The sequence below is a fragment of the Gracilinanus agilis genome, chromosome 4 (genome assembly GCF_016433145.1).
Source record: "Gracilinanus agilis isolate LMUSP501 chromosome 4, AgileGrace, whole genome shotgun sequence".
Lineage (NCBI taxonomy): Eukaryota > Metazoa > Chordata > Mammalia > Didelphimorphia > Didelphidae > Gracilinanus > Gracilinanus agilis.
The window spans coordinates 188,954,288-188,966,722 of NC_058133.1; the positions used below are offsets into that span (position 1 = coordinate 188,954,288).

Below are 12,435 nucleotides of genomic sequence, written 5' to 3' on the forward strand. Positions count from 1 at the left end.
CATCTAACTATCCACCAATTGTGTGTACATATAACATTATTATATGCATATATTTATATTACACATAATATAAATATATCATTTTGTTACTATATATTATAAACCTATATTACATATTACAGGATTTTATCTATATCAATCCAACATCTCTCCATCTCTCTCTTTCCCTACCTACCTATGTATCCATCTATCTATCTATCTGTGTCTATCTACCTACCTATCTTTCTTTCTTTCTTTCTTCCTTTCTTTCTTTCTAACTATCCAATTGTTCATACATATAATGTTATTATATGTATATATTATATTACACATAATATAAACATCATTATGTTACAAAATATATATTACAAACCTATGCTACATATTATAGGATTTTATTTATATCTACCCATCCATCCATCCATCCATCATCAGTCTGTCTGTCTGCCTGTCTGTTTTGTCTATCTATATAGCACAGGAAATTTAAAAGTCAAGAACAGGTTCTGGGCTACAAAACCTGCCACAGCAAACCCTCCTGCTGGTTCTCCTTTCTTAGAAGGAAATGTGCCATCTGAGCTCCCCCTTCTTTCATTCTTTCTCTGCAATGCGTCACCTTGACTCCTATTTCTCTCTCACTTACTGGCTTACCCTGTTGTCCTCCCTTCCACTTTTGCAGGCCTGAGGATGGGAGTAGGGATGTAGTTAAATTTTACTGGAAGATATTAGAAACTAAACGTCTCCGGATGCTGCTTTGATGATCCTTCATCCGCTGCTCATACACTGAACATAACTAGCTGCTCAAAATCTCCATTCTCTGAACCTAATCTGCTGCCCTCTCCCCCACACAGAATATGATGGGACTGTGCTTACTCTGCATGAGGGTTTTTATTTATTTATTTGTTTGTTTTTTTAAACCCTTACTTAAAAAAACAATACTGCGTATTGGCTCCAAGGCATAAGAGTGGTAAGGGCTAGGCAATGGGGGTTAAGTGACTTGCCCAGGGTTACACAGCTGGGAAATGTCTGAGGCCAGATTTGAAGCTAGGACCTCCTTTCTCTAGACCTGGCTCTCCATCCACTGAGCTATCCAGCTGCCCCCTGCATGAGGGTTTTTAATAGGAGAGGGGCTCCCTTTTACCCACCCCAAGCTTATACTCTCAGGACAAAGTTGCTGACTGAAAGGTAAAACTTTTCAAGATAGCCACCACAGGAGCATGCAGCAAGTGCCAAAGGCATCAGAATTTCTTAGGAATGTGGACAAATTATTTATCCTGGTTTCTGCCCATCTCTCTACTCCTCAAGAGTAAACATCTCAGTTCCTGTTTACTACCTATTTGAACATGCAGACATTTCAAGGAGGGACAGGTGATGTGAGGCCACTGGGGAGATTGGAGGAGAAGAAGGGGGCCAGGAGTTAGCCTAGATGAGGCCAAACCAATCCCAATATGGCAAAAGCCAAGCTCATTTGCATCCCATAACTAGATGGGGCGGCAACATATTGAGGTTACAGGAATTACAAGCTGTTGTTGTTTTTAATGCTAGCTGATCTAGTGGGCACTCAATCCCACAGCCCTTAGAGAAAATGATCCCTTCCCCTTCCCACCACTCTTCCGCCCCATCCAGATACCTAAATCTCCTTCCAGAATTGTGATTTAAGCTGCTGCCGTTGCTCTGATCTTTCTTTTATTATTTTACACATGAATATGAATAACTCACACTATCCATGGAGAAGGTAAGGAAACTAGAAAGAATTTATTGGGCTGGTACAAACAATATTAGATTCATTAGGAAAATGTTTATTACATCTGAGAGTGACAGACATCCACACAACTCGCTTCTTTATATAGACTCGTATGGACAAAGAGAATCTGTCCCCAGAGAAGGGCATTTTGGTACTGGGGGGGGGGGGTAATGGTCTTTATGCTGGGATAGATAAAAAGTATCCTCTCACCGAAAACATCACCGCCCACTATATCCTCAAGACCACAAGAAGAAGACAGATATTAAGGCCAGGAGAAATGGGAGTGGAGGATGGGGGTGCAAGTGGTGAGGGTGTCACTGCCATAGAATTTCACTCTCCTGGTGCTGAAAAAAAATCTGAAAGCATTTATAAGCATGTACTATGAGCCAAGCACTGTGCAAGACAAAAAAAAAAAATAAATCAAGATCTTTGCCCTCAAGGATTCTTTTTTTTTTTTTTTTTTAATTATTACCTTCCATCTTAGAATCAATACTGTGTATTGATTCCAAAGCATAAGAGTGGTTAGGACTAGGCAGTGGGGGTTAAGTGACTTGCCCAGGGTCCCACAGCTAGGAAATGTGTAAAGCCAGAATTTGAACCTAGGACCTCCCGTCTCTCAGCCTGGCTCTCAATCCATTGAGCCACCCAGCTGCCCCCCTCTTACATTCTATTGAAGGTCAGAGTCTAAAGTCTTTGAGAGCAGAAATTGTTGCATTCTTTGTCTTTGTATGCCACAGCACAACGCCTAGCATAGAGTAGGTACTTAATAAATACTGGTGGATTGACTGAGTATAAAAGCCCAGAAGTTGGAAAAATAGGGAAGAGAGGTGTAGCTGGAAGAGAGGCACATTAGGACATTTCAGCAGCTCTATAAATAAATAGAGGCATAGGTAAGACTGTCCTGGAGTCCATAGGAAACACTTGGGTCTCCATTGCTGTCACATCCACCAGTCTTATTATCAATTCCTCCCCCATCCCCAATTATACCCCTAAGTCCCCCCCACCCGCCCCCGTCTCATTATTTCCTTATGGGATAAGAAAACAGGAATCTCTCACAGAAAGAAGCAAGAAGATCCTGAATAGCATCCTGATTTCAACAAATTTGGGAAAAGATTAAATGTTTTAGGCCACAGTTTGCCCCCCCCACTTCCAGGGCCCCAGGTGGGGGGGATACGTTCCTTTGTCCTCTCTGAAGCCAGGAATCCACCATGTTTTAGAATAAGGGAGCCTGAGCTTGAGTATTCACTGATTCTCAAAGGTTTGCACATCCAGGCAGGAAAAGGGAAGTCTGGCAGCTGTGGAGAGAACAGCTGCAGAGCTTCGGCCCTGGTACTAACCACACAGTAATCCAGTGCTCTTACTTCCTCACAGATCTGGACCCTGAGGTCCACGGCCAGCCCTAAGACCCTGTTCTAAAACCACCGTGGGTGAATTTGGGGAGCTCAGGAGCGCAGGCGGCTGTCTCTGGAAGGCACGAAGCAGGGTTGAGCTCGCAGACCCCAGCATCCTCGGCATTCTGAAAGTAGACAGCGTCAGGAGACTGGACAGACGGGTCCTCATCGAAGAAGTTATAGGGCCGGAGAAAGAAGCCAACGCCATTCCCCACCGTCACCGTGTTAGGGATGTCCTCTGCGTGAGGAATGTGCAAAAAGCCAGCTGTCACCCAGGCAACCAGGTCCTGGAGGAGGAGGAAGCAGAAGGAAGCCTCTGAGAGGGAGAAGCTGATCCCTCACTTACAAAGAAGGGGGGACCCAGCTTGGCAGAATAACCTCCTTTTCTAGCCCCTCAGAAAAGAATCTCGGTACAGCCAACATCCTTTCCTTCTGAGCCAGAGGGAAGCCGGCGGACAAGTAAATCGTATTTGAGGGGAAGAAGGGTGACGATCGCCCTCACCCAGCTTCTGCTCTAAAGACAGCGAGGTGGATGGTAAATGGGAATGGTGATGAGTGCTAGTGGTATTCCAGATGTCCCCAATCTCATTAGGAGATGATAGGGTGTCTCTATGCCTCTCTTCCCCAATTGTTCAATTGTGTTCAATTCTTCATGAACTCATTTGGGGTTTTTTTGGCAAAGATAATGTTGTAGTTTCCATTTCCTTCTCCAGCTCATTTGACACATGAGGAAACCGAGGCAAACAGGGTGAAGTGACTAGCCCAGGGTCACACAGTTAGCATCTAAAGCTCAGGAAGAAGAGTTCTCCTGACTCCAGGCCTGGCCCTTGTAACAGACAAGGCAGGTGGGCAGAGGCATGGCATGGCATTTGAAGGAGCTCTTATCAGGCACATGGCTATAATTATCAATATGGATTACAATAAAACCCTAATATTTTTAAATATATCCTTCTATATTAATTTTGTTACACACTCATTCATCGAGCCACCTACCTGCCTACAAAGCAGTGCTTGCATCTACAGTCATCCTTTCCATGTCTCAACTTTCCCCATTGAGGTTTCTATATATCATGGGTTGGCATAAGAAATTAAATAGGAATAGTTTGGGGAGTTTTGTAGAAACTGCAAACTACACCCAAAAGTCAGCAGACAACACAGAAAACGTTCAGAAACTATATAGCCCGGGGGCATCTAGGTGGCTCAGTGGATAGAGAGCCAGGCCTGGAGGTGAGAGGTCCTGGGTTCAAATCTGACCTCAAACACTTCCCAGCTGTGTGACCCTGGGCAAGTGCTTAACCCTCATTGCCAGCTTTTACTATTCTTCTGCCTTGGAACCAATACACAGTATTGATTCTAAAATGGAAGGTAAAGGATTAAAAAAAAAAATTAGAAACTATATAGCTTATGACCGAAGCCAACCCAAATTTTACAATAAGGCCCCCCCACTCCATAAAAGAAAAAGAAAAAATCCAGATTTCTTCTCTGCTCTGAAGGGAGGGCCCAAAAATTTTACGTGGATTTTCCAAATTGTTGGGGTGCTCATCCCCTAGCCCCCACAATATGGAAGGAATATCTATACTTATTTGTGTATGTGATACAGATTGAGTACAACTATATGTACCCACTATGGGCTCCATGTTAGAGATTAAAAGACAATCCCTGCCCTCAGGGAGTTTATATTCTATAGGAGGAAGTAGCACATATACATATGAGTAAATATAACATATACAAAATCAATGTCCAGTAACTCCTAGGGAACTAGTGATAGAGAGGATGTGGAAAAACCTCTAGTAAGTAGTGGTCCCTGAGCTATATCTGGAAAGAAAGGAGGGATTCTTTTTTTTTTTAAACCCTCACCTTCCATCTTAGAATCAACACTGTACATTGGTTCTAAGGCAGAAGAGCAGTAAAGGGCTAAGCAATAGGGGTGAAGTGACTTGCCCAGGGTTACATATTCGGATTTGAACACGGGACCTCCCATCTCTAGGCCTGGTTCTCTATCCATTGAGCCACTCAGCTGCCCCTGGGAGGGAGGGATTCTTAAAGGTGGGGGTGAGTAGAAGTCCATTTCAGGCAGAGGAGAGGCAGAAAATTGGGATTAGGTAGCAGATAGCCTGTGCAAAGTCACAGGAACACAGGTCCTCCCTCCTCTCACTGCACAGAACCAAAGAGTACTCTCTCCAGTGGGTCCAAAACTGGGTCTCCTAGCTTGGTCTCATCTGCATAGGTTATCTCGAGAGCTCTATCTATTGAGGAAAGAGTGATACAGCCAGAGAGGGTGCTGTGTATGGTGGGGCATTTGGAAAGATACCTGCATTAGGAGGAAGGTATGTGTGCTAGATCATGGTAGAGAGGGTGGTAGCTTCCAAAGTAGAAAATGTATTTTACTCAGTGGCACCGGGACCCCTCTACCAGTGTCAAGAGCAAAATCATGCTGCTGTCAAACCCTGAAAAATAAGTCTCAAGAGGAAGTGCTGGGTTTTCCCCAGGATCCTGGAAATGTTCTTGTGAGGATCTGGGAACACTTTCGCACAGGATTAATGAAGAGTTTCATTGAAGTGTAAGAAGGGCTGAGGCCAAAGGGGCTCTAGGGTACTGGTGAAAAACTCAAATAGAAGGCCCCAATATAAGGAAAGCTGCAGGCTGCAATATTGACTCAGAAAGCCACATATTAACATTTATATTCTGCTGTATTTGTATTTTTTGTTGTTGTTTTTAAATAATTCTCAATTAAATTTTAATCTGGTCGGGGCAGGCTAGGAGGTTTTATCGGCCACATGTGTCCCAGGCAAGTAGGCATATCTGCTCTGCCCTAGGGAACCCAGCATTCTGCTCAACTGTATAGAGGGGAGTCCAAAAGCCTTAGTATTGTTTTAAGATGTTATACTTACCTAATTAGTAAGTTCTACTTACCTACTTACCTAATTAGTTTGATAGAGAGTAAAGCATGGGGAAGGAGATTCTGCCACCCTTGCTCTCCCTCCCCAGGGTTGCCTACCTTGCCTGCTATGGTCTCATTGTTGATGAAATCAGTGAAGTTCACGGTGGGGGTCCAGGGATCATTCTGATTATAGATACTGGTGCTCGAGGGCTCTTCCTCCTTCCTCTGTGTCACAGCCAGTTGGTACCTAATCAGGGATTATGGTCAGAGCTCCCAGGTGAAAGATGCTGTCATTCCACCAGAAGAGAGTAGGAAAAAGGAACAGGGATCTTTAGGACACCCCTTCTTCCTCTCCCTTTTTCATTATTATGGCTCAATTATTCAGCTTACCTTGGTATTTATAGTGCTTTCCTAGGTTCTACTGGACTGTTCCCCTGCCTATGGGCAGGATGGCCCACCCCCATCCCAGGCAGACAGAAGTCCTCTCCCATACCCAGGGATCTCCAGAGAAACTGATGACCTAGACTTTGGCTGACCCCATTCTAGTGTCTTCCCAAGATCCACCATTCTCCATCTCCTTCACTGCCTCTGAAGGCAGTTTCTCATATGCTAATGCCTTCCTCACCCCCACCCCCTGGTTGGCTCTGACCCCTGACCTCCCCCAGCTGAAGGCTTTTTCCATGGTGCTCTCCTGAGGCATTGGCTGCCCTGCAAAGTTAATGATCTGGATCCGGTATCCACGACGGTGACCCCAAGCATTGGTATGGTTGCTGGCCAGGTAGAGGTATCGAGGTGTGGTGCCCCCAAAGGGGAAGGCTGCCTGGTCTTCAGTCTCCAGTGTCTTTTGAGTCAGCTGCATCTGCTGCATCTTATACTCTGAGTTCCAGGGTACAGGCCTGGACTCAAATGCCATGTCCTCTGCTACCACCCAGTTCTCTTGTCCTACAAAGTCAAGGATACAGTTTATACAATTATTTTCTGGATTTTCTTCTAGTAACCCCAGGGCTGGGGAAAAAAGGTGGGGTAGAATCAAAGAACAATTTGGGTTTAAATTACAAATATCTCATTCCTTCCTATCACCCTGTCCTCACCATCCTTTGGCTAATATGGCAAATTGTTCCAAAACCTGGAGGAGTTTTTCCTTCAATAACTCTCCACACCAACAATGAATCCTGGTCTTCATCTGGTGGTACCCTGGCTTTCTTTCAAGAACTTTCAAGAACTTCCCCATTGTGTACACCTAGATGGCACAGTGGATACAGCATTGTGCCTAGAGTCAAGAAGACTCATCTTCCAGAGTTTAAATCCAGACTGAGACACTTACAAACTATGTGACCCTGTCACTTAACCCTATATTTCAGTTTCCTTGTCTGTAAAATGTATTGGAGAAGAAAATAGTAAGTCACTCAAGAACTTCTACACACACACACACAGCCAAAACTCCAATTCCTCTCTATAAGTTTTTTTTTTTTCATAGACACCAATGGTATGTTCTGTCAGCCAATCCATAAGCATGTATTAAGGACCTACTATGCATCAGGCATTATGCTAAATACTAGAAGCCACTTGTCTACAAAGAAGTCATGAAGTGACATATCAAAGGCCTAAAAAAGAATTCTATTCTTCATGAAGAAATGACTAAAAAAAAAAAAGGCATATAAATAAATAAGATTAGTTCAGTTTACTTTCCATTTCTCTTAAATTGAATAGTAGTTACATTCTTTACACAACTATGTACCTTTTGGTTAAGGACAGAGTAGGGTTTTCATCCCTCACTAAGGTTAGGGAAATCAAGGTACACTGGAAAGGCCACAGAGGGATTGGGCAATTACCAGAAACTTCCTCGGTGACTAGGGGAGTCAGGTTAAGAAAACCTCACAGGGGAGTCATTTAACTTCTCTGGGACTCACATCTCTTCATTTGTGAAATGAGATGGGTTGGACATAATGGTTTCTAAAATCTCTCTCAACTCTAAGTCTATGATTCTATGAGAAGTAGAAGTGCAAGTTATCATTTTTTCATGCTCTTCTCTCTTGCCCAAAAGTACTATGTTGGAGGGAGAAGAAGAAATAAGAGAAAGGTAGAAATTTCCTGGGAACCAAAACTGACCCATACTTGCCTGCCCATACATGCTCCCTCCCCCCAAATCCCTTAGAGATTGGGGTTGGAATGTAGTCCACAGCAAAATGCAAAGCCAGTGCCCCTTGCTCTGCTCTGGTTGAAGAAATTAGGGCCAGAGGGAGCAAAAATCATGAGCTGTTGGGCCCAAGTTAGACTTGAGAAACCAGAATCCTCCAGGGAAGCCAGGAAAGAGAAATGAGATCACAGGCTACAGACTGTTCCTTGAGGCCTAATATTTCCCATGACTTTGCCATGTCTTATGTGAAGAGTCCTTTAAGGTATTCTGAAGCTGAAAAGCAAGAAATCAAATTGAAAATCATGGATGAATTTTGATCCCCAGGATCATGGGAGACAGAAGAGTATAAGTAATTAAAACAACAGCTCAAGTAATTTTTTAAAATGCTTTTAAAATCAGATCCAAAATCAACCCCTAAATAACTAACAGTAGTTTTACTAATATATAGCTTTGAGCATCCTACAAAATTCTTATCCTGACATTCAAGGTCCTTATAATCTGATTGTCATCTTCTTTTCCTAACTTATCTCCAACAGTTCCCCTATTTGTATCCTAATCAAAACTGGATTTTATTGTTCCCATCTCTCCCTGTAAACTCTATATGTTCCTTGACTCTTGGCTCACAATATTTCCTTCTGGAATGTCCTCTTTCTCATCTTCACCTGACTTCCTGTGCTTTAAAGCCCAGGTCAAATTCTCCTCCTCCATGAAACCTTCCCTGATTTTCCCCTGCTAGACTCAATCTCTCCCTCCAATGAACTCATACAACATTCTATCCAGCATTTGTGACACTCTTCTTTGAATCATGGTCATTTTATACACCCATCTTATGTCCCCTATTAGAGTATAAACTTCTGGAGAACTTCTTTATATCTGATCCTGTACCTCGCTTTGCCCTTTGCACACAGTAAATGCTTGATAGACACTTGTCAAATAAATGAATGGGCACATTATTTCAAGTTAACAAACATAAGGCAAAAGATGAGATTTCAAACTTCTTCCCTCTCCCTTACACCTTTTCCTGTAGGGGCTATGGGACTCCCTCACCTGCCACGTCCAGATCGACTTTGAAGTTAGCAGCATGGGTATGGATGGTACCCAGGGTGTGTTCCCCAACCTGATTCCCGTATCTTCGGCCAGCACCAAACAAAAAGGATGAACTGATATAGCCGGTAGCATGAAATTTGACTTCAATGGCTCCGTTGGGATGAAAGGCCATGTCCCATACATAATCATAATTGAGCAGAGTGGACACAGACCTGAGGATCAACACCGTCCCTGGGAGGCCCCCATAGTAATAGGAGTAGAGATCGGAATGGTGCCGCCGCAGGGGGATGCCCTGGTTCTGTTCAAATATGCACAGAGCGTCACGTACTGTCCTTGGAGTCCCAGAATCTGCAAGGAAATCCCAGTCAACATAGGTGGCCAGGTACGGACAGTCTACTCCTCGGGTCAGTGGCGTGGAGAACAAGCCCATGCCAAAACTGCCATCTAAATAGCGAGTTAGCATGGCGGCTGGGGAGTTGCCGCCATAGATAGTCAGAGCCTCCTGGAGGCTGAGCTCATAGACTATTCGCTCCCTCTGGAACCGGACATCAAAGATCCTCATACCGCTGTACAACTCCAGGCCAAAGGTGAAGGTCCAGAGTGGAGAGGCCACCTGACTTCCTTGGACACTGAATCGGGGACCCTGGGGGGAAAACTGCAGTGGGGGAGGGGAGCCTGGGGGAACTCGAGGCCTGAGAGATGAAGCGACTTTGGTGCCATTGGGCGCCATCTCTACAACCTCCACCCGGCCTCCCTCAAACTCCTGCTCCAGGTGGTCCATGTTCTTATAGTAGCGACCGTTGTAGAAGACTTGCTGAACGGTCCATCGAGCGGGGTCCAGGGCCCCATGGTCTATGAGCAGCTCTAGGCCCACCGGGTGGAGATAAAGGCCAGCACCTGGGACGTTGTAGTAGATTCCAAACCAGGTGGCCCGATCCCCAGAGCGCAGGCCTCTGGGGGCGGCCGTCACGGACAACAGGTTTCTCCCATTGTGGTAGCAACAACGATGGAGGAGACCTGCGGCAAGAGGCAGCACGCGCTCAGTGATCATCTTGTTGATTTCTTCCATTTCCTTTGTGGACAGTGGGCGCCTGTGATAGGGGAGGGGGCCCCCATGCCGTTCTGCAGTCACATCCCGCAGGTAGGAGGGGTTAGGCAGTGGTCCCACCAACAGTTCACTCACATTGGGTTGGGCCTGTTGGCCAAAGAAGACAAGGGCGAGGGCCTCTCGAGGAGGTGGGGGCTCCCCCCTGTCCAGGTGGGCCAAGGCTACGGCCTTGGGGGGCAGTCGCAGCTCCACTGAGTAGATGCAGTTATCAGACGGGATGGCACGGCTTGCATCCACCAGCCCTGACCCCAACTGCCGGGTCAGGAAGCCCATCACTGAGGCCAACTCCTCCCTGGTCAGGTCCGAGAAGAGCCGGCTCTGGACGGGATGTGGCCGGATCTGGCTCTTGGTTTTCAGTGAGGAGCACTGGGGAGGTTGGCTGGAAGCATCCCCACCCCTCCCCGTCAGCAGGACGCAAACCAAGGCAAAGATGGTGATGATGGAGAGAACCAGGAGCACCAGGGCTGTTTTCAGGTTCATGGTCACATGGAGAATCAGAGAGGCCGGACCTCAAGAGAAAGGGGTGGGGTAGCTCCCGACAGCCGGGGGAGAGTTTCTTTCAAACTCGAGGACTGCTTGGGTTAACGTGCGCCACAGGGTGAGGTTGCCAGACTGCAGAGACATAGGGAATGTGTAGGGCCAGAGCAGCAGGGGGGAGGACCAGGGGCGGGCCGGGGCTGGGAGTGGAGGCTGAGGCGGAACCGGAGCAGGGGGAGCCGGGACCTCAGCTGTACCATATAAGGATCGACATTTCCTATCGGGGCTTCCTTCCAGGGTCAGAGCTGGGGGGCATGGCCTGAGATGGGCAGTTATTCAAGATAAGAAGGGGAAAGGGAGGATGAGAGGAACGTGGAGGAGAGATGGGGCTCAGCGCATGGCCCTTCCTTCTACCCACCCCCATCTCCAGCCTTCCTCCCCCTCTTCCACCCTATTCTACCTCCCTCCCACCATCCAGATGTGTTCTTTCTTTTAGCAGCAAAATGTTGTTCAGCTTCCAAGGGTAACTTATGCTCCCAACCCCCTACAGGCTTCCTTCTTTCCCCTTCTCATAGCCATCTTCCTTCTTCTTCCCCTTATGCCCCCCACCCCTTATGAATATCCTGGAGAGAGGGTAAAGAAAGGTTAATTTTTTAAAGAATCAAAGTGAAAAGAAAATGAGGAAGAGGAAAAAATGTGACCAGATTGGAGAATGAATCTGAAGAGATGTATGGAGTGACTCCCCACTGATTTTAAGAAAAGTACAAGGAGGCACCTAGGTGGCTCAGTGGTTAGAGGGCCAGGTCTAGAGACAGGTCCTGGGTACAAATGTGGCCTTACATACTTCCTAGTTAAGACAAGTCACTTAACCCCCACTGCCTAGCCCTTACTGCTCTTCTGTCTTGGAACTGATACTCAGTATTGATTCTAAGCCAGAAGGTGAGGGTTTTTTAAAAGAAAGAAATGTGTGACCCTGGACAAGTCACTTTACTCCCATTGCCTAGCCCTTCTCACTCTTCTATATACTCAGTATTGATTCTAGGACAGAAGGTAAGGGTTTAAAAATAGAAACAAAGAAATTTGTGACCCTGAACAAGTCACTTAACTTAGCCCTTACTGCTCTTCTGCCTTGGAACCAATCCATAGTATTGATTCTAGGGCAGAAGGTGAGAGTTTAGGGGGGTGGGGGGAGGGAATCCAATGTATGAGGTAAGTGGGCGTGTCGAGATGGAGGAGGAGCAGGAGAAAGCCCGGGGCCAGATGTCAAGGTTCCAAGCAGGATTAGAAGCCATAGTAGGAGAATGGAGGCAGGTCAGGCACGCAGGCTGCCAAGTCCTGGAGGCAGGCGATGGGGTTGACATCGCAGAGCCCAGCATCCTGATCATCCCGAAAGTAAACAGCATCAGGGGAGAAAGCGGAGGGGTCCTCGTCAAAGAAGTTGTAGGGCCTGAGGAAGAAACCGACGCCATTTCCCGGAGTCACAGTGTTGGGGATGTCCTCCGCATGGGGAATATGCAGAAAGCTGGCGGTAACCCAGGCAACCAAGTCCTGAGGAAAAGAGGAGAGAATGAGAGCCAGTGAGGCGCCAACTGTACCTACTCCCGCCCTACCTGGAAGGAAAGAGGGAACACCCCCCCCCCCCCAGTGTCGCTCTCAGAGGACGGAACTGAGTTT

At 46.3% G+C, this 12,435-nt stretch overlaps 2 protein-coding genes across 4 annotated transcripts in view; both read right to left on the minus strand.

The window, feature by feature from the left end:
- Positions 1-2,748: 2,748 nt before the first annotated feature.
- On the minus strand, positions 2,749-10,869 carry LOC123244294 (membrane primary amine oxidase-like). 2 transcript variants are annotated; one of them, XM_044672689.1, is made up of 4 exons: positions 9,177-10,869; positions 6,731-6,934; positions 6,110-6,240; positions 2,749-3,398 (listed from the first exon to the last, which is right to left on the minus strand). In XM_044672689.1, exons 1-4 carry the CDS (start codon positions 10,762-10,764, stop codon positions 3,120-3,122), a joined length of 2,202 nt encoding a protein of 733 aa, XP_044528624.1. In that variant the 5' UTR covers positions 10,765-10,869; the 3' UTR covers positions 2,749-3,119. The 2 variants fall into 2 exon arrangements, with proteins under 2 accessions (XP_044528624.1, XP_044528623.1); XM_044672688.1 differs by having other exon boundaries at positions 6,110-6,239; positions 6,649-6,934.
- A 1,088-nt stretch (positions 10,870-11,957) lies between these two features.
- Positions 11,958-12,435, minus strand: part of AOC2 (amine oxidase copper containing 2) — a 10,504-nt gene continuing 10,026 nt past the window's right edge. For both annotated transcript variants that reach the window (XM_044672757.1, XM_044672756.1), the window contains exon 4: positions 11,958-12,309. In XM_044672757.1, the coding sequence (XP_044528692.1) occupies positions 12,043-12,309 (267 nt within the window). In that variant the 3' untranslated portion in view covers positions 11,958-12,042. The remainder of the gene's footprint in view (positions 12,310-12,435) is intronic.